This window comes from Uloborus diversus, chromosome 1 (assembly GCF_026930045.1).
Source record: "Uloborus diversus isolate 005 chromosome 1, Udiv.v.3.1, whole genome shotgun sequence".
NCBI lineage: Eukaryota > Metazoa > Arthropoda > Arachnida > Araneae > Uloboridae > Uloborus > Uloborus diversus.
In genome coordinates, this window is record NC_072731.1 from 37,757,723 (window position 1) to 37,781,201 (window position 23,479).

The 23,479-nt window shown below is 31.7% G+C and overlaps 1 protein-coding gene across 1 annotated transcript in view; it reads right to left on the reverse strand.

The window, feature by feature from the left end:
* The window catches only part of LOC129229407 (cell adhesion molecule DSCAM-like), a 92,957-nt gene extending 73,164 nt beyond the window's left edge, over window positions 1–19,793 (reverse strand). The window contains exons 1-2 of the mRNA XM_054863712.1: window positions 19,679–19,793; window positions 3,308–3,586 (exon numbers count right to left, since the gene is read on the reverse strand). Of these exons, the coding sequence (XP_054719687.1) occupies window positions 3,308–3,586; window positions 19,679–19,748 (349 nt within the window). The 5' untranslated portion in view covers window positions 19,749–19,793. The remainder of the gene's footprint in view (window positions 1–3,307; window positions 3,587–19,678) is intronic.
* Window positions 19,794–23,479: the final 3,686 nt, after the last annotated feature.

The following is a 23,479-nucleotide window of genomic DNA, read 5'->3' on the forward strand; positions in this document are numbered from 1 at the left end:
TAAGAATTTCTTCTTGATCAGGATAGATTTGTGTTTACGTTTTACTAACCCTTTTGTTTGAAATTTGCGAGGAATTTAAATTTGATCAAATTTGATTAAATTTGTAAGTTTTGTGTTTCGTTTTCATTCTCTTTTCAAAATTTTCATTTGAAAATAATTTACACTTCTCTATTCCTCTCCTTTATGCATATTTTCAAGGCACTATATAATTGTTAAATGTATTACCTCGCCAAGTATACAACTAAATTGCGCAGCAAGACACCAATACAGGGGAAAATAAATTATCATTTGTATAACTAACGAAAAAAGGTTTTTCTTGAAACTCAGTACATTTCAGTCAAATATTAAAAAAATGTATCATAAAATATTTCTGCAATTGATGGTTGGAGTAAATTATTCATAGCACAATTACATATTTAACAATGCTTGAAATTAACTTATATAAAAGGAGCCAATGAATGATGAAAGAACTGGAAGAAATAAAAATTTTGTGCACGGAAATGCGATTCATTACACCAAATAGTGATGAAAATGTCATTTTATATTCTTTTCAGTTATTTTTAAATATCTTTGATATTTTATTAATTCGTGCCTTTGGCGTGAAATTTTTTTCATCAATAGATTGATTATGTTACTATCTCATCGAAAAAGAAATCATTTAAAATATCAATACATGTCTAATAAGTTAAATTTAAATACTCTTTAACTAAAAACTATTTACTATTTTGATCAAATACCGAAAATGCTGGTATTTTGCGTCGGCGAATACCGGCATTATGAAATTGCAAAATAGAACTAAATACTGTCGAGTCTCAACATTTGCGAGGGATGCGTTCCAAGACCCTTCGCGTGAGTCAACATTTCGCGTTGTAGAAATTAGTATGAATACGATTTTTTTTTAAAAACATAACCATTTATTTTAGACATTTGCAAACACCCCTAAAGCTATTTTGAGAAATTTCTTAACTGTGTATTACCGTTCTTATACATAAAGAACTGAATTTTTACTGTAATAAAAAATAAAAGCTGAGTTATTCAACATAAAATGTTGTTACGACGAAAAAAATCATTGGGATGGAGAGGAATACAATGAAATACTATGGTACGTACAATGTATAGCAAAAACAAAATGCAGCACTATTATAGTTCTGTACAGTAGATACAGTAGTTATGCTGTGCTATCTCTTTAGCAAATCTAAAATCCTTTTCTTTAAATTTTATCAATATTTAGAGTGAAAAAAAAATAAATGAAAGATGCGGAATGGTTAATTATTTACACTAACAATGCGATGTTTAGGCCAGTACGGCATGGGAAACTTCCACTTTCAGTGATGCTAGAGGGAAAATCTATTCAAAGAACCAATATTTTGTAACCAGCGATTCTCTTCGGAAAATGTTCGTGTTTCGGGCCAGGAATTCACGTTATCTCTAAAATTCGTTACCCGTGTAAAATTCCCATTATAGACATTTTACGCAAGTCGAATGTATCGTATTCTGTATACCGGTATTACCATCATTTACTCAGAATTATAATATCATTCATGAGATTAAAATGATATCATGCAACTGTAATATCACGAAATTATAGTAGTATCAATTTTAAGACATTTTAAAATGGCTTTAGGAAACATGATGTAATAAGCATGAGTGAAATAACACATTTATCATCTTCGAAATATTACTTGAAGCAAATCATTTTTAGTTTTCCCGTAAATAGTGAAATGACAAATTAATAGAGAGAGTTACAAAGTTTCGTAATTTAAACTAAGAATTTTTGTAGAAATCATAAAAAATTTAAATTATACACGAAATTATATTTTATTTTATGTAAATATTTGTTAATTTATGACATTGGTGGTCAATTTGTTTATAATAAATCAGTTCTTAAATGTTTATAAACGATCATGTTAATTTTGCTACACATGGTACAGCGTTACTGTTTTCTAATAATGAAATGGTATATTAAAGTGCAATAATTAGTACTCGTAAGTAATCCCCCCCCCACCCCCTTTCCATTTGTTCCTCAGGAAACTTTTGGAACTTTTTGTTATTTAATTACACACCGATTTTGTCTAACAATTGTGAGCTTGTATTATATATTTTACATTGATTTATTTCGTATTTTTAGAACGAAAAAAAAAAAAACATATTGAAGTATTTAATGTTTCCTAGAGGTGCAACGATGTTCTTTATTCGCTGACGATATAATCTCTATCTCTTAATTCATTTCGATTGCAAACATTTCGCACTTTGCAAAACTTGAAGAATATAAGATTTTAGCGCAGAATTGGTAAATAAAACTTCTCTTCGTTTAACATGTTCGCCTTCTTGGAATGCTTTAGCATCCAGACATTGGATGCAAAGGCATTCTAACTCTAAATACTAACTTCTTAATCAATGCCACTTGCATATTATTATTCTATTCAAGCGGAATAAAAATAATCCTCTCCTATATTATTTAAGATAGTATTTTCAACCTCATTCAAATTTAAAAAATGATGTAGCAAGTACTAAGCACTTTGAAAAATTCTTTTTGAAAAATATAACATCTGAGAAATCGGGAAGAAAAAAAATAGGGAGTAAAATGTTTCGAGAGCATAACTGAGGGATACTCCACAATTAATGACACATAAATAAAAGTTTAACTAAATGTGCTTTTCTATGCTTTTGATGCGGATGTAAGAGAGAGAGGGGGAGGGAGAGAGAAAGAGAGAGATCTGTATATTAAAAATTTGTGAACGCTTTAGAGTCGTTTTACTGTATATTTGAAACACTTTTAAACTAGAAAGTTATGGAGACATTTAAGTTTATAGCATAAAGATAGTAATGTTGAGAGTTAAAAGAAAAGAATCATGTAAAATAAACAAATTAAATTGTGAAACCCCTCTCCTGCGGACACCTCTCTGTTACAGACAAAAATATTTGTCCCGTTAGCATCAGCTTTAGAGGGGTTTTACTGCATAAGGAATATATTGCAGCACTGTACTGCCGCACTAGCGCAAAAGTCGTATCTGCTCTTTTTCTCAAAATTGAGTTATTGTCATGAGGCGGTTCTTTGCAACACAGTTTACCTTTTTACAATGTCTAATGGTCTTTTGTGAATAGGATATATATTATATTTTTTTTCTTCAAAATTCTGAAAAAGTGGAATCTGAATCAAATATATGGAGGAGGATTAAAAAGTAGTTTCTCATTTTGTGCTCAGCTGCAGATATGACTTTTGCGCTAAGCACGCGGCTGTATATTCATGGTAATCGCAAAATTGACATTATAAACTTCATATTTAAATCAAACCTATGTAACTTACCTTGTATAACAAGTGCTGAGCTGTGGCTCGTTGAGCCTTCCGTATTTTTTACGACACACGTATAATTTCCTGGAGTGTGATAATCCACAGAAGACATTGTAAGAACACTAAAATCGTCATGAGTTTGTATTTTAATATGTTGCGAATTGTAAAGCGGTAATCCATCTTTTTTCCATTCGAAAGATAGTGGCTCCTTGCCAACTGCACTACAAAATGTTTTAATCGTTTGACCGAACGTTACGTTTTTCGGAAATCCAAATGGTTGAATCCTAGGGGAACCTGAAAAGAGGAACAAAACCTTTAGTTCTAGTCACAACTGATTTAATTATATCGTATCAAAATATTAAATTAAAACAATGCAAATAATTTTAAACCTGATAATTTATTTAAATTTGATAAAACATTTATTAAAACACTTTTTTAAAATGGAGTTTACTAATATTACAAAACAAATTCTTTCAAAATTGATGCAAATATTTATTTAGTCAAAAACATAATAGCGAAAATTGCTTTTCAGCTGAAAATATACCATATGTACTGAAATTAAAATACTTGATTTTGTTTTGAAGAGCTTTATATTCTACTAGTAGCACCCGCACGGTAGTAGAATATAAAGCTCTGTAATAGCTGTAATGCCCGTAGTAGAAAATTATAAAAGGTCATTTGGTTCGCCTATATATTTACAGTTAACGTCTACAATGCTTTAAGTAATTTTTTTTTCAAGATTTCTTCATATTTTGGAAGATCTGAAAACTTAGCAATACGACTTCCAGTTGATTAGTCGCTATTACGCATTATTTTAGAATAAAAATATCAAAGAAATCGAAAACATGATTGCACATGTCATGTGCTGATGCATGTTGTACACTAGTTACTGAATTCGGCGCATCATTTTCGACTTCACTCTTATCTTTATCTTTACTAATAATAAAGCTGAATGTCTGGATCTCTGTCCGGATATCTGTCTGGATGCCTGTGACGCTCATAAGGCCCAGACCGTTTGGCCGAATTTTTGTAATTTGGCACAAAATTAGTTTGTAGCATGGGAGAGTGCACCTCAAAGCGATTTTTCGAAAATTCAATTTTGTTCTTTTTCTATTCCTATTTTAAGAACATTTTACCGAGAAAATTATCATAACATGGACGAGAAGATTACCAAATTGTCAAACCGCGGAACCGTAACATGAGAGAGCAAATTAACATATAGCAAATTGGTGAGAAATTCATCATCCATTATCTTTACTAATAACAAAGCTGAAAGTTTGGATCTCCGTCTGAATGCCTGTGACGCGCATAGCGCCAAGACTGTTCAGCCGATTTTCATGAAATTTGGCACAGAATTAGTTTGTAGTATGGAGGTGAGCCCCTCGAAGCGATTTTTCGAAAAATTGATTTTGTTCCTTTTCCACTCCAATTTTAAGAACATTTCATCGAGCCAATTATCATAACGTGGACGTGCAAACTATCATAACGTGGAACATGGGCGAACAAATGACCATAGCAAATTCGCGAGAAATTCAACATCCATTATTTGTAAATATACAAGCTAACCAAATGACCTTTTAATTTTCTACTACGGGTGAACTCGTGCGGGTACCTCTAGTTAGTAATAAATTAAACACTGAACCGAAAACTGTATTCTCTAAACGAAAGAAAAAGTAAATATTTCTGCCTGGTATTAGCTTAAATTAACAATGCTTTTATTGTCTGAAAACTAATGTTGACATTTTAAATCCGGATCAGTTGTAATAAACCTGTATCGTAACAGTTTAACATTTTTCCAAAAATGAACATTTTAGAAAAGTTGCAATAGTGCCTATTATGCGATATTGTACTAATTTTCTGAGTATAAGTCCGTAAAAAACAAGGAAATGAAAGAAGACTTTTTTTTAAAGTTAAAATTTTAAATTTAATTCATTTTTATAAGCTGAATTATTTAGAATCGTTCGGCGTGCTGGAGGTAAGCTTTGAACTCCGATTTTCTTTAAAAAATTCTCACAGCTCTTCTCATCTCGTAGAAACTTAGTATCGTAGTCATCTCGTAGAATTCCAAACTTTCGAATGACTTAAAACTTGAAAATTTTCATAAAATATTTCTCCCCCATAGTGTCAAATTTATGTGAAAAATGAGCTTTAAATTGGAATAAAAAAAGAACTAAATTGGATATTCAAAAAATCGCTTCGAGGTGTACACCGCTATGATACGAGCTAATTTTGTGCCAAATTTGAAAATCGGCAGAACGATCTAGGTGCTATGAGCGTCACAGAGATCCAGACATCCCTACAACTTTCAGCTTTATTTTTAGTAAAGATAAAGATTAGCACATACTGTTAACTAATAAGCCAAAAGGAGTAAAAGTTTTTGATGTAGATAAAATTTTTACTCATTTAAAATCCTAGTCTTGATACCATCCAAGTTTTAAATCCCAAGTCCCATTAAAACTTGGATGGTATCAAAACTTTTAGAGTAAATTAATTCGATTAAAAAAGCTTTCACTTTATTAGTTTTACATCATTGGCTTCAACTGCTGTGAAAGATAATTTATAAATTATGTTGTGTACATTGTTAAATTATTGAAAGTTCTTACGTATGCAATATATGAGTGTGTGTGTTTTTTTTTTTTTTTTGTCCAGCTTCGAAACTTTTGTTTTTAATTTATCTGAATGTTCCATTTAGCAAAGATGGATAAATAGCAAAAAAAAAAAAAAATCATTAAAAATACAATATTTTATTGTATTGTTTCTTAATGCTTGTTTTGAACCATTTTTTTTTCAAACAAGAACCTTACCTCATACGTTAATGGTGCAAGTTCATAATATCGTTTTTATAGATAATACATTTACGTCTTTTCAAAGGGCAATTCATACAGCAAAAATATTTCAAAAGAAACTAAAATCATTAAACGTTGAGAAACAAAATAGATTCGGTTTTCAGATCTGTCTTGTTTTTCCAACAGTACTTAACCGAAACTTATGTTTTCTGCCTATTTCTTAAAATTATAGATTTAAAAAATGCAACTTGTAATTTCTCTATTCATGGAAAGATAATGCCAAAATAATGACTGTAATTTACATTCGGACAATATGTATACGGTTTTTTGGATATTATGATGAAAAACATACAGCCGGTTTCTTAATTAATGCTAAAAGCATTCCAGATTGATCTCTTTATCAATTTTTAGGAGAGTTTATTATTTTATTAAAAGAAGTCGCCGTCTTTTAAGGGGCTATTTGAATTCGGGTTTGGGACCTTGTAATGTGAAAGAGCGGAATATAAGGGGGGGGGGGAGGGAGAGAAAGAGATTTAAGTTAACTCAAAATAATTGATTAAGATTTTGAGTGATAATTTTTTCACTAATAATTAATAAATTAGTGAATAAAATAGCGAACGAATGAATAAAGAAACAAGTGAATTATTAAAAGAAGGAATAAAAATAAATTATAAGTAAAATAAAACATTACTGCTTTCATAAATATTTGCATATGTAAGCAAAACGAACAATTTCGCTGTGCCCCATCCAATTTGCTTCGCATGTACTAAACTAATTACACAAAATATTTAAAATAAAAATAAGCTTAAAATTAAATAAATAAATACTGCACCAAATATTAGCAGCTTCCAATAAATATATAAGATCTTCATTACAAGAACTTTATCGTTTTGTAGTCGAAAAAATAATCTTTCGTTTACAACAAAATATTACGATATTTTTTTTATTTAAAAGATTCACAAAAAAGAGTTATTTTTTGAAAATTGATTGATTTATCATATGCTTAAATCTTTGCAGGTAACCTTTTCCATACTGGAATAGACCATATGTGTCACTACATGATAAAAATGTTACCAGTTAGGTGGCATTAAAAACAGAGTAAATATTTCACCATTTCACTTTGTCGCATATTCCTCTACTTTAATAGAGTCCTACGAAAAAATAAATAGTTTTGAAGATTCCTAACACACAGTTATGCCTATAAAACAACTTCTCATTTCTATAAATGACAAACACTAGCAGTTAATTAATAATTATTTTACTTATATGTCCTACCCAACATATTCCACAAAATTTCAAAGTATCTAATAATGCTTCAAAAATAAACTATAAAATTTTAAAGTACAAAATTTAAAGTTTCATCAGAGAAAGATTCAATCTGCTCCAAAGTTTTGAAACTTCCAAAGAAAATGAATGGACAGTTTCTCATAGAAGATTTTGCGCAATGTTAATTTGATGTTTCGCGTGGAATTACTCACTCTGCAAACAGGTTTCTCCACAAGACACGCATCAAACGGCATAATGCTTACACAAGGATCGTTTCAAAACCGTCCCCATAATTACCGTTATTTTGCCGAAAATAATAGAATTGCCCGCAAGTTCGCGATCTTCTGGGTGTGGTAGCAAATATTTCCAGTTGTGACACACACAACAAATGGCATATCAGCATGGAAGGTGTTTTATGCTAATTTGAATACTACTATGAATCATTTTTGGGCAAGGTGTTTATACGCAACACAACAATGATTTTGAATGCTTCGTTAGTAGCAGCAAAAAGTCATCCGTGGATGCGCCACTGGTGGTATTGTACCACTACCACTTAGAAAACCGCTCTCGTTTGATTAGTATGAGCAATGACGATAAAGAAAATTATAAACGTATTAAGTATATATTTATTTATTTATTTATTTTCGTCTTGTGACATAAGTACTTACTTTTATATTTTAACTAAAAATTCATGTGCTGCTTTGGAGCAGTAAAATTTTCTTCGTCTTTATGAGTTTTCAGAACATGAACATATTTTTACAGAAACTCTGAGATACTTTATTATTATTGAAGTAGCCTTTATAAGTAGCAAAAACAATTATAAAGAGGGAAGAAACAGGCTCATAAATCATAAAAGTTAATGAATATTTTGACCTAAGAATATGAAAAAGTGGAAGTTTATTTGTGTGTGTGTATATTCCTTATGCAAATCCGCAGGTTTCATGGAATCTTCATAAATTTAGCACAAAGGTTCTTTGATTCTCAGAAATTATCTTTGGGGGCATTTCGCCTCCCTATAGGGAGGGGGCAAATTCAGTTTAAGCCGGATGTGTGCCGAACTTGGCTCAGAGATTTCGTCTACAGTCAAAAAGGAAATTAAAACGTGACAATAATACTTTAGTATTAAAAATCACTCTTATGTTTAACTTCCTCCAAGTGGAAAATTTTACAAGTGCGTGAAGTTTTCTTCCGAGTACAACTTCCAGTTGTATTTCCAAACATGTGTTAACTTTCTTCGATTCGGTAACTTGTTTGGTAATATTCGTTTATAGAATTTTATAGATTTTCGAATTTGATTTGTCGCTATGGATTGCATTTTTATGAATTGTTAGTGTTGATTCAATGTTGTTGACCGAATGTGACCAGACACGTCATTTGGACCTTATGTATGGGGGGGGGGGGATGTATACTAGAAGCAAATTTTACCGGAGAACGCCCTAATCCTATATTAGCTACCAGTTTGTTTGGCACTTGTGGCTTCCTTAATGGTTTTCCACCTCCAGCTCAGTGGGCCGGGCTGATGAGTGCTAATAGGCACGAAACTGCCGTCCTCGGCTGGAATGACTGAGCTGGCGGTGTATTTCATGAATTCAAAAAAATCTAGCTTCAGAATTCCTTTTATAGAATGTATAATAACACAAAACCGAATAAAACTGCGGACTTGACTCGGAGTTCATATTGTACTGAAATAAGAAAAGAAATAAATGAAAATAACGGGTGAACTAAATTCAGTTTACATACTTAGAAATATAAATTATAATGCGGGGGAAAATAGAAAGAAAACGTCACGAACTTTCTGAAATTGCATATTTTGTACGACATGTAAGGGGCAGTAAAGAACACAATAAAACTGACAAGAAGAAGTAGTAAATATATATTCCTCTGTATTACACGAAAGACTATGAAGAATAGAATTATAACAAAGCTGCTTCGATAACAAGTTTGTTAATGTGGCGTGTTAACATTAACTAAGAGGGAAACAAAATTGATGAACACAATTGATTTCATTTGCACACAACAGTAGAAAACACTGCAAGGCATAAAACTGATAGCATTCAGATGAATATTTCGATATTTAACTACTTAGAAATATTAAATTAATAACAAGTGTACAAAAATAAATAAGAAAGAAAAAGAAACGAATCAGAAAATAAATTAAACAATTAATTCTAATATATAAGTAAATCGTTGAAAAACAGGATTTAGATCATCAGGCATAGAAGAAAGGAGTACTTGTGGAAAAAAGAAAACGGAGCGGAAATAAGCTATAGAGAAAGGGCCATGTCAGGTGGCTTTGTAAGCTCTTCTTTATAGGAAGGATGCCCCATTCGAATTTGAAGCGCTCCCTGCCTTCCTTTGTTCGCGTGTTTGATCATATGTTCTTAAATATCCTTCCTAGAGCTCCGCCTACCTGCAGTCTAATAACATTTTCCCCTCACTGGCCCCTAGCTGCGGGATGAGGGGTGAAACTGTATGAAGAGAGAGAGTATCAGTTGATCGCAGCTGATGTCATTCAACAATGTTGCACGTGCTCTTATATAAAAAAAAGTCAAATATATGTATTATACCTTAACATTTAAAAAGATTTACAATTCTTATTATGGGCTGTGTATAAATGTTAGACTTTTTGAATATGTTACACTTTTTCCGAAAAAAAAAAGAAAAAGGAAAACTGTCTGACATCCCGTGTCAAAGTGCCAAGTTTTACTTTCTCCCTCCCCTTTTACGAACCCGTTACCCCCCAAAGCGAGACATCATTTATTTACACTGGACGGCCCCTTACCTAATGCTGAAAAATAAGTTTCAAGCTCGGTTTCAATTTGAAAACTATTTTCCGGTTTAATACCCGTGTAGTAGTAAATCCAGGATTTTACTGAGTGTTAAGTCAAGAGGTTTTTAATGTTAATTTCATTTTTCTATTTTTTAAAATGTATTTTTAAAGTGCCTGTGGGCTCAAATCCACTTACGCCTGTCTGCATTTTTATTTACCAGATGATTCAACAATCGACCAGACAGTAAACTGCTGGTTGTTACCTTCTCCAACCAATAAGAGGGCTTCAATTTTCGATTCAAGTGTATGAATGACAGTCAAATAATCTGGTGAATACGGGCGGATTCAAAATATATTGTTCCTGCATTTGTGAACTGTAGCCAGCTCTTCTTAGTGTTTTCTCCTCGGAAGAGCGTAGCTTTGGGAGTTTCATCTATGAAAAATAAGTACATACGCAGAAGTGTAACTAAGTTAAGTAAATTCACGAAACTTCTTTTTAATTTTTGAGGAAACTTAAACTTTTTGACGTGGAAGCCTATTTAAAATCTAAGAACAAATGTATTTATGTTACAATATTTATTCTCACACAGTAAATGCCCCACAAATGAAAACTTGACTTTCTATGGCTTACCATTTTTGGGTTTACGCGAGATACGTGCGTACACACACACATACAGAAGTCATGAAAAAAAAAAAAAAAAACTCATGATCAATTAACTCGGGGATGGTCCAAATGGTCAGTTCATTTATCCAAGCGTTCGTAAGGCATGAACGCACGTACCGAAGAAAAATCTAGTTAACATTCATTTACGCGTGAGCAAAATGGGCATTCAATCAGAAATTGAAATTTGAGTGAAAATATTTTCGTAATTACAATACTACTTGTATTATGTACAAGGAAGCAAAAAAGGAGCCGCTTAAAACAACATTAATTCATAGGTTGAGCAGATGAAACTAAATAAAATCTAAGGGAGAAAACGCAGTGAGAATCAACAATGATGAAGAGAAAGAAACACAAAGAGGGATTTTTCGGTTAAAACAATTCTGCCTACAGTTATGATTTAACTAATGATTTCCCCAAAGCTGTGCTCAGACCACCATTTTCAGAACACAACGCTAGACTTTGACAACCCCTGATTGCGTGCAGCAGGTAGAAAAGCATTGTCAAGCTGGTGCATTTCAAAGCTTCGATGAACCACCTGTAGCCAACCCTCGGGTTTTGAATGGGCCTTTGTCTGTGAACGTTGTTTACATGCTGTGGCACGTGCTTGTCAGTGGATGGGGATTTTTGAATGATAGTGGCGCTGGGCATAGATTTTCGCGAAAGATCATGTTGGAACGTGAATCTTGCTGAATTGAATGTGGAAGCAGGTGGTAAGAAGTAATCTATAGACGTGTCCAGAGGCTTTGGAATCTTTTGAAAGCGCAGGGACGAAGTAGCAGTTCAAGCAGATTCAAATGCTCAAAATTCTACCGGTTAGTTTGAATTCAAAATTAAGTTTCGGTTTCGGGTTTACCTAACGTCATTAAATTTTAATAAAAAGGAATTGATAATTATTGATACATATTGATTTGTAGATGTATAGGTAAAATATACGCAGTACGTACGTACACAAATGCTGACACAAAAATTTATCAAAAAAAAAAAAAAAAAAAATCTGTTTCTCAAGTTCCATCAGACTTTTTTTTTTGTCTAAACTTAAAAATTACAACATCACACAATATGCAATAGGGCATTAATTTTTTTTGTTTTACTCAAAGTCGTGTAACAACAATGAACCCGCAATAAAAATATCCGCTTTGAATATTCTGACTAAACAAAGAAAAATACCTTTTGGCGTGTGAAATGTCTGCATTCAAACTTGGAAGATTTTATCGGTTCAATTGTAAGAAATCGTTATAAAAACTAGAAGGTTAATTTTCGGAGGAAAATGATTGTTTAAGGAGCTTTCTTGGGTTTGATTTTAAAATTATTGTTTATTAGTAGAATTTTCTAATCTGGATAACTATTTTCGTAAGGTGGTTTGGTTCCCAGTGTTTAACCTTCCTGGGTTTCGCTTAAATGAAAAGATTAGAAGATAGGTACGCAAAACATCATATAAGTGAATTAGGAACTCACGATAGCTCAACTCCGGGTATTTCTTTTCGTTTTGGACGGATTTTTACAGATTAGACGGAATTTCAGGTTTACACACTATGTGTTAAAACAGATGGAAACTAAGAGCAACTTAGCAAAACATAGCTAAACCGACAGAGTATTCTGCATTTTTGTTTAAATAGAAAAATCTCCAGCCGTTATAATTTCATTTTTTGATAATTATGAATTTATTTTTTATTTTTGTTGCTAGCTTATTGTGGTAGACATTATACAGTAGCAATATCTGTGTAGTTGAAGCACTACTTTCAAACGTAGTATTATTTTTCTTCACGCTCGACAAGACGTATAACTGTTAGAACTAAAATCGCCCGTTCAAAGCGAAGCACCTAAGGAGAAATAGCACAATGCTGCGACGTACGTCGCCGATTCTCGAGAATGTCTGCAGACTATTTTTTAAGTTCGGAGAGAAAAGAAACAAAAAACTAAAATTTTTAATGAAAAAATGCCACAAGTACACAAAAAAAAAAAAAAAAAACTTTTTGTCTTCATCCTGGTTTTAAATAGTCAATTCCTACTAATTTTGGGTCGAGGAAAACAAATATGGTAGTGGATTTTTTTTATTAGCTCTTGTTTACAAGATACATAAAAGCTCACTGGAGGAAGATGTACAGCGACCACACATTGATTTAAATATTAAGAAGGAAAAAAAAATCATGTGCAATAAATGTTATTAAATAGGTCCTGTTTTATTAAACAGATCTTATTTTTTGGAAAACAGCGGTTGCTTTTGGCCTTTTTCTAGAAACGCTTCATTTTCGATTGTTTTTTGTGCGTCAATGAAGAACTATCTTTTGTAATAGTTCAGCAGCATTTGGTGAGCATTAACTCAGCCCAATGCCCCTGATATTTGCGCTCCGTTGTAAAGAAATCTTGGTGAAACATTTCCTTCAGTTCACTGCTCATAGCTTTTGTTTTTAAACAAAATATCCTGGAAGAAGTGAACGAAATAAAAGTTTCAGATACACGTCATTCATCAATGGTCACAGAACTTCCTCAGGAATGGTTTGACTAACTGTTTTTAGTTCTCGTCTTCTCTGCTGCTTAGAAATACTTGTGCGAGAGTCGATCCAAAACTTAGGTTCCCATCAATTTTACAAATATACAGCACTGTCGATTGTCACGGAAATTAACATCGTTGAAAAGAAAAAAAGGTTCTCTATTTTGTTTTTACATAATCGTCATCTTTTTCTGTGCATTATTGTCGACGGTGTCCTAACTTCTCTAACGAATGTCACAGAATTCCCCCGTTATTAACCCTCTGAGAAAGCGTTTCACCCCTTTATTGATTTCGTCGTCGCTCCGGAAACGTTGGCCGTCAAACTGTTCCTTAAACTTATGAGTAGGAAACAAGTGATAATCACTAGACTCGAGCTCCGGACTGCAAGGAGAGTGGGACATGACAGTAAACAAACCACTCCGTTCTTGATTGCAGTGACGCTTCCTCAACGGGTTGGAGCTGGAATTCTGTGATCCTTGATTCAGAAGTTAGGTCACCGTCGACAATAATGCACAGAAAAAGATGGCGATAAGGAGTAAAAATAGAGAAACGTTTTTTCTTTCCAACGATGTTAATCTCAATGAGAATAGACCGAACTGTTTATTTGTAAAATTGATGGGAACCTTACTTTTGGATCAACCCTTTGGCTACTCTGTCGTGCTTAGCGCAAAAGTCGTATCTGCACTTTTTATTTAAATTGAGTTTTTGTCATGAGGTGGTTCTTTATAACATAATTTACATTTATTCTACGATTTATGGTCATTTTTGAAAAAGAAATATATTTTGAAAAAATTCTGGAAAAGAGTGGAATTTGAATTAAATATATGGAGGAGTAAAACTTTCAAGAACTGTTTCTCATTTTGAGCTCAACTGCAAATACGAGTTTTGTGCTTAGCACGGCAGTATTCTTGAATACTTCCTCTAGCGCATCGGTTCCCAACCGATGGTTCGAGAGAGGTATAACGGGGGTTGCGAAAGTAATATTGTAATGGCGGAATTTTTATATGCTTTTTAGGGATAAAGTCTCAAGTTCAAGCGATTTCGAGCAAAATTTTTGTGGATCCTAGATTTATTTATCTTTCGCACATACGATACTCAGCATGAAAATGTTAATAGGCTTGCTGACATATTTTACATATCAAGAATTAACTCTGTGATTTCAAAGCGCCAACTTCATCGCTTTCATTAGTAATGATAGCACTGAAGCCACGTCAAAAAAGCTTCACTTTTTATAAAGTGTCCTATGAAAGAACATGAAAGCGTTGGTTTTGTCAGAAAAATTGATTAAACTTGATGAAAACATTTCATGGAGCATATGAATGCGTCTCAAATATATTCAAATAGTTTTTCATGCTTACTTTATTAACCGTTTAATTGCTACAAAGAGTTATCGCACTTCAATATTTACTGCAATATTTACTTCGAGCTTTATTGTTGGAAAAGAGAAGAACGACTGGCAACCCAAAAAATGCCACAGGAAGTATGGAAAAAGCAATAATTTTAGAAAAATTTCGCCTAAAGCTTGGGAGTGTGAGATATACGCAGTAAAAAAAAAATCAGCGGATTTAAATAATGCAACTTAAATTGCGCTATATGTAAAAAAAAAAAAAGAATTCATGAAATTTGTGCAGGAATTTCTCTCGGTAAAAATTTCCTTTTGTGTTATAATTAGAGTTAATAATATGCGTTTCTATTATTTTTCAATAAACGCATTTTATTCCTCAGTTATAGCATAAGGACGAAAAAATTCTTCAGCAATCAAACGATTAACGTACTCAGTATATTCTTAGCAAACATCAGAACTCGTATTCCTTTTCAAGAAAACAGAAATTTAGAGATCTTCATAGTTTTACTGATAAGAAAAAAGATCGTTTAGCAAATCTGAGGTAGTTCCCTGAAAGGTATTTTTAAGGATCATTCTTTGACTTATAATTAAATGTACCCCTGTGTTAGAAAAAGACCCTTTAAATTTTATTACCGTTTGTACTACATTTCAATGTGAAGAAGGGTTTTCGTCATAAACATAGATAAACTGAAGCAAATTAAGCGATGAACCTACTGTAAGATTGAATCTCAGATACTTGAGTCAAACTTTGAGTGCCCGCAATTATCCCATTTAAAAAAAAAAAAAAAAAAAAAAAAAAAAAAAAACAAAAACAATCCTAGGGTTTTGTTTTTCGGTGAATTTGTTTTTGATTCATTTCTTAGCTATTATTTAAGTTAAGCAATATTTGTAATTCTATGTATTGAAATTTTGTTTCGTTTTTCTCATAAACTATGAAGCAGTATCAAAGTTAAAAAAAAAAAAATCCCAAATTGTTTAGTGTGTGTGTGTTCTTTTTTGCTTGTTACTTATTACTTAGTACCCAAGGGGTGGGTTCGCCAACTTTTCTCGGATTTAGGAAGGGGTTCGCAAGGAGAAAAAGGATGGAAACCGCTGCTCTAGCGTATACAAAACAAGAAGTAATTAAATTATCAGAACAATTCAATGGAAGAAAGTGACTTATCCTTATCTTTTATGACCTTTATGCTAAGAAACAATTTGAGTCTGATCACTATTATACGCAAACAATGAAGAGATAAGTAGTGATATCTTTTAACACGTAACGATAAGAAGCATTTATGGGATTAAGCTCGATAAAAGTGAAATCTTGTTTACGTTTGCGAAAGATAAGTTTATAAAGGAAATGATCCGTAAAGTTTCGAAATGAACGCTTTTAAAAGCTTGCAAAATAATTACGTCCAGCTGTCACTCATTTTATTTTGTTCAATAGTATTCTGTAATAAAATATTGGGCCTGTCGTATCGCTTTGGAAACATTGCAGTTAGACAAGAAAATAACAACCCTGGGGAAAACACGGCTCTCCTGAAATTTCATTTAATGGAAATAAATCTAACAACAATCTTTATTTTCGGGGTAAGAAACCCTCCCATCTCCTTCCCTCCCTTGCGACACCGTTATATGCGTTAATAAAATATTTTAAGTAAAGGCTGCCTTCCAACCTAAAGCTGAACTGGAAGCCGTCATTGGTTGGTGGACGGGATCATATTTTTTTTATGGAAAATAAGAAGGAAAAATATGATGAAGAGTAGAAGATGAGCGATTTTTCACTCATTATAACACTCAATCAGTATTCCAGGATTTTGCATCTTAGTAATTCACTTCCAAAATTATGCGTAAAATTTCGAAAGAAGAAATAAATAGCGCTACACCTGAGCGATTGAGTAAATTTAAGTATTTTTTCTCCAAATGAAATATTTTTCCTAATGTGGGTCCATTCGACATATTTTTTCTTTTTTTGTAGACTCTTTTTTTTTCTGAATTAAAATTGAACTTAAATAATTAGAAAAAGGTTTATTCGGAAAAATTGATAGGCGCGACCGAAAAATACCAGAACTAAAAATAAAAAGCTTAGTGCGTTTGCTTGTTTGTGAAAGATTTTTTCGAGCAAGAGGCTATTGCTTTCTATGTACGATTTGCGCACTAAGTTTTTCAAAAACTGTTCACCGAAAGATGCAGGAGATAAGACAGTTTTAAACGTGTAAGACGGCAACTGTGCATGCGAAGCATATGTTTTACTTTTATTTCCCCATTAATTACTTGAATATTTCAAAAAGAAAAAAAAAGAACGTTAAAGGGAAAAACATAAAAGCGTAATTCGAAAAAAATTATCAAAATATCCGGGGAAAAAAACATTAAAACACGTATGTGCAATAAATTTTATGATTATTATTTTATGCGCTGTGGATTGCGTTTAAATGCAATTTTAACTTTTGTACACAAAATAAATAATTTTACTTTCAAACAATAATTAATTTCCTTTATCAAGTTTTGAAACTTCATTTGTTAAATTATACTCCTTCTGACTTAAGTAATCGTTTATTAGTTTGATCATGAACACATTTACGTAAATTAACGGGGAAAAGTACGATCAAATTAATTTAATTGCTGAATACGGAGAAGAAAGTAAATTTATTGTTTAAAAAAAAGTCTATTTTACTTCATTTTTAAAATCTAGATAAAATTCCATTTTGGCGAAAAATGCCAAGGTTCAAATTAAATTTATGTGCATCAAAAAACTGAAGTAGCGGGGAGGCAGGGGGGGGGGGACAGAAAAAGAAATGGGCACACTTCCACAGGAATCACCAATTTCAGCATTTTAAAAGCAAAAAGTAATTGCTTTGCACAGGAAAAAAGAAAAATAAATGATAAAACGTTATGAATAAGCACATAAATTTTCGTAACTGAATTTGTGCTTTTATGTTTTTTATTTTTCTTTTATTTTGGTTTCATCTATAATTTCCTGTCTTAAAAGAAGTTTCATAAGTTTTCTTAGTCGAGTTTACCAAGTAACAGCGATGAAATATACGGAGTACTTAAATTGTTTTCTTAGTTCGGTGGTGAAGAAACAGTTATAAGTAGTAGATTGTGAATCACTGCAATTAAAAGAGTAACTATTTTTTCGATATTGTTCATCCTGGTACCTCATCCAACTCATTCACTAAAAAATAACAATCCATAGAGCTTTAAATGATACTAGGGCACATGAGAATACTGGAAACGGATTTTTTTTCTACTCATATTAAACACTTGATTCTAATTTTATTACTCAAATTATGATTGGCGGATAAACCATTTTTCCCTAGCAAAATGATAAATTATAATCGAAAATACTAGGCTCTCAGTAATATTGATTTATTACATAGTTGTGCATTAAATGAATGATTCAGTTTTAGACAGATATCATTTTTTCTTTCTGCTATAAATAACCTACTTGTATTTTTAATCCCATCAATGCAACGGAAGAAAAATGTGCGTAAAATGAAAATCAGATAGTTTTTTTCCCCCTTTTCTTACGAATCAGGTTCAGTTGGCATAGGTGGAAATTGCAAATATGATGTTACGCAGTTTTTATCGGTACTTGACCAGTATGTTTTTTGATTTGCGCTGCATTCGCATTCGCAGCTAAGAAGGAAAAATTTTGAAAATATAAATATATGTAATAGTTTCACATACGTTGTTCAGTAACTAAATGCTGAAAAAAAGGTTCATGTCAAGGATCAGATCTATAAATTTTGCCCCCCCCCCCCTTCAACTAAATCTGTAGGGGCTCTCCCCACAGGCCAGCAGCGTATATTTGCAACATTAATGAGTCTTAGTGCTAGTTTTTTTCAATTTGTTGTTTCAATTTCCTGGACCGTTGGGCCCCTTAAGAACTTGCCCCCACCCCATGCACTGCGGAGTCTGCGGGTACGCAGATTCGGGCCTGTTCATGTCGAACATAACTTTTTGTTTTCACAACGAACAATAAGTGAGAACTACCGAATATAAACTAAGAGAAGGACATCGAAGACGATGCGTAGGATTAAATATAAATTAAGTATTAAGATATTTTAATGATGACATGATCGAAAGGGAAAACCATTTATATTATGATGTTGGAGTGTAAGAATGTGAATTCTGTGAATAAAAATATTACGAAAAAAATTGCAGATACTGTAAGAATTGAAGAGAAATACTTTAGTTAAAGTTCAAAACTTCTCTTGAAAATTACAATTTTCATTGCAAATCCTTGGCATGGACTAGTTTATAAAATGCAGTTTTTCCTTCATTTTTTAAAATTTTGGTTTTTCAAAAGTTTTAACGAATTGGAAGTAAATAATAAATTTTAAGCAATGTAAAATTTTAAAGTAATTAAGAAAATAGCATAAATTTACAGATGAAAATAAACTGTTGCAGAACAAATGTTTTTTTCCACTACGTTGCTATATATTTGGAATTTTGCGGTAAAAACGATTCTGCGATATTATGCACTAAAATATTTTGACAACAAAAAGTTAAACTATTTTGTAGACATTCAATTTCGCAATTACGAGTAGAAAAATAGTAAAAAAGTTTGTCATATAAAATTTAGTTCGGAGGAAAAAAATAAAAATAAAAAAGAACGAGAAAAAGAGAAAAACGGCGATTATTTAATTCTTCACGAAAGTAAATCACTTTTAAAACAATGCGAAAAACACGAATTTTAGCAAAAAAAAAAACACAACTTTATTGCTACATTTTAAAATTTTTAGGTGAACGAAAATAAAAGCTCTTATACATAGTTAAGATGTCATTTAGTTTCAATGATATTAAAATCTGATACGTACTGATACTTGTTAAAGTTATCATGTAGGTGTTAGTTAATGATATATATTGTTACTTTTTATTAGTGTCTATTACCTTAGTTTTTTAAACACATCAGAAGAAGCTGAAAATGTTTCTTTATGTTGAATTTCTCGTTAATATTATATGCATACGCACAAAAAATATTTGCATCAAAATTTTGAGAGAACTTTACAGAAAGAGAGTACAAAATCAATATTTCACATAAATTTGAAAAAGAATTGATATAATAAAATCACCTACCATTCGCGTCAACGAATCCATATTTCATCAATACACAGAGCAATATCCACACAAATTGGCACAGCAACATGATAAAATGTTGCTTCGGATATATCCTATGGGAGTCACTATGTAAATAACCACATCACTGACACCGAAGAGTTGAAGATCACAATTAATATCCGGCAGCCGATTTCTCCGCATTTATTTTATTCCACACTCGCGAAACAGGAAAGAAAGAAAAAAGAACACACGTTATGTCCGCTTGCTAGTGACATCACCTGTTTTTCCATGGATCATAGAAAGAGAATTCGAAGGTGTTTTCAGAATGGGTGAAAAGAAGGAGTATCAGCAGTACGACTGGTTGCTACATGACGTTTGGTGAATACCGGGAGAATGCACCGCGCGCCGGTCCTCCGGTTCGAGAATATCCCTACAAGGGAAATTGAAATCCCCCTTTTTTTTTCTCCGCGCAAGCCCGCGAAGCTGGTTTCCACAGCATTTTCGCTTTCTCCACATACGTTGAGGTGCAAGGAGAATTGTTTTCTGTTTTATTGGTAAATAATGATGCGTAATTACAAAGAAATGTCTTTCAAAAATTTCTAAGTGAAATCATAAAAAAGTATGACACTTAATAACACGTTCGTTCTTTTTATTACTATTATAGTAGGAGTAGAAAGAATGCGACAGTAACATAATGAACGCGATAAAGTAAAATTTACGAATAAATTAAAATAATGTGGGACATTTGCAATGGGATGACACTTTTGAGCACATATTTTCACTTTATTCCCAGATTTTTAAACTTGGGCTTTTTAGTTCCATGTTTCCGAATATAAGTATCATAATTTGTAAGTATGAACTTCAAAAGAAAAGTTTTTCTAATTGAAAACTAATGATTTAACACACCTGTTACGGGTGTGACCGTGCGGTCACACCCGTATCATATAAGTATCATCATACATAAGCATCACCATATCAATATAAGTTACATGATTTGAAGTATCCACTTTCAAAAGAAAAGTTTTTTGCAGTTGAAAAATAATAATTTGTACCTGTTATGGGTGTGCTCACAACACGTACAAATTATTTTTTTTTAAACCCAAGAAAACTTCTTAGCAAGTTGATAGTTCTTTTTATGATACATAGTAGCTCTTTACATACAAATGCATTAAACTGAAATCCAAAGTTCAAAATTCTGGGAATGGTGCAAAAAATGTCTTGTTTATACCTCAAAATATGCATTGCACATGTGTTCACATTCCTGAGTAAACAGCTAGATTCAATGTATACATATATGAGTTGTTTATTTAATGGAATATTCAGAATGTAGACTTAAAAAAGTTTGTAACTGTTAATCGTAAAACGTTTAAAAAAAATCAAGGAAGCATTCAATTTTGAATTTAAAAAACATCAAAAAAAAAAAAAAAAAAGAGCAAACTAGTACACGGAACTTTAAAATTTTTGTAGTGTTCATTAAGCCACATAAATTTCAAAATCAGAAAAAAATCTCTCAATATTTTGATATGATGAAGTGAACTAAGGTTAAAAATATTGCATAAAATATTTCGTAATATATGTTGATTGTTCATTTGAGTTAAATTGCACACTTGTTTCGTCGCAAATTATGGAATTTATTTTTAAGTACACAAAATTACACAGTGTAAACCACCGTGTTTATAACTTTCTCGTAATGTTCCTCGCATAACATGGGTGAGAATAAAAAGACACCATAATATTTTAGCAAACTCAAATAATTGTTCTTACACATTAAGAGGCTTTAAATAGGTCAGGTGATATTTATGTCACTTACGTGTCGTAAAACTGAGTGATATTGTGCTACGAAAATAATAGTGAGTTGGTCTTAAACTGATCCTTGAAAACCATAAAGTTGAAAATGCAGAAGAGTCAAATTGAGAGAGTAAGTCTTACTTTGCTATAAATAAAACGATTGTTAATAAATGTTTAAGCATGTTGAATATATTGAGCAAAAGACATACATGAAAATATTTCAATTAATATTTTAAAACAAAATGCTTCTGAGAACTTCAACTTGCTACTTTTTAAAAACAACTAATGTTGCTATTTTAAAAGTTTAGGACGCCCTTATTTTTTTTTAAAAAGTTTTTGAAATCAACATAATTCTTATTTTTTATCATAATTTGAGGAGCTGTACAAATATAATAAAGGATCTAATATAGTTAGTAAGTAACTATTTGTTGAGAAATGAAATTATAAAAAACTTCAAAAGCACAATTACGAATAAGCTTTATTTTGTATCAAATTATGTTTAAAATATAATTCAGATTTTTAATTTGGAGAAAATATTAATTTTTCCTTGAGAAAAGGTATTTTTTTCTTAAATAAATAAAAATGTAGATATTGATAAAGCAAATGGAGTACGACTGGGTAACGATTAACATGATGATTAATGAAAAATAATGAAGTTTAGCAAAAACTTTTCACAGAAAACAGCATAGATCTTTCAAAACAAAACCCTTTTTTTTTTTCTTGAACAGTTTTTTTTTTTTTTTTTGTTTCTCTTTTTCCAAATTTTTATTGTGTTAAATTAAAATGCTAGATCCGTTTCAAATGAATACTCTACACACACCTTCTGTAATCTGTAATGTTATAAAAATCTAAATCAACCGTTCGAATTAGGTGTAGTTCATGGCTAAATGAATAGTTTAAAATCTTGGTTACATTAGAAACCTGTTATACATTTTAACTTGTGTTCCAAAAGACCTGAAAGCCAATTCTTGTGTTCCTTATCTCAAGTGATAGATGAAAATTCAGTTCATTATTTTCCCTAATTTTCCCTACGCAGAGATGAAATTCCCTGCTTGACGAAATTCAATGAGGGCTTGGACTGTATATTTGTGCTGCGGACGAAATATTATTTTAAAGAACACGTTTCATAGGAAGTAACAAATTATGTTTTTCTTAGAATAAGCTGTTATTTTTCAAGTTCTTTCAAGTAAGAATGGATATCCAGTGACTCTCTAAGAAAACGCTGTTTCCAAAAATTATTTCATTTTCTGAAGCAACAGATCATTTAAATTATTCTTTGTTGTAATAAAAGTTTCCAAACAAATATAAAAAAAAAATATAAATGCAACAATTAAAAAAAAAATGTTTTAAAATTCAGTTTTGATAGGTTTATAATGCAGTTCGAACGATATGTGACTGCCTAAGACAACGTTTAATGTACAAATATATTGCCATTATTTTTTATTTAAAAAACCATGTTAATGATACACGTAAGAAGAAAGAAAAAAATTATTTTTTCTCTCATCTCTGAAAAACAATGAATTATGTGAGAAAAACAAATGATTTCCACTCACAAAAATGTGAAAGAACTAATTTGTTATTCGATGCTTTCAGCTATCTATACTATTCTACTTTTAAAAGATACCATGCTTGAGATTCATAAAACGTGCATTAAAAGTTATTTTTGTCCCAGATGAAATAAATTCTAATTGCTAATGCACACTCTAGAAAGATAAAATAAACATTTTCTAATGCCCTTGCTTTAACGTATCGAGTTCTTGTTCTCAATAAATTTTTAGAAATATCTAGCGCAGATGCAAGATCATTTTTTGGAAGTCATCATTCCAGCGTTTATCAAGAAACAAACACGCGCGGAAGGGGGAAAGAAGAAAAAAGAACGACCATGATGAAACGAAGGGAGAACAAAAAAATCGTCTGCAAATGCGATGAAAATTATTTACACATGGTAAAGGTCACAAGGGTTAAGGAAAGTTGATAGCGAGCGACTTATTTTCTACGCATTGGTGCTACCAGTCTGTCATTAAGAATAAT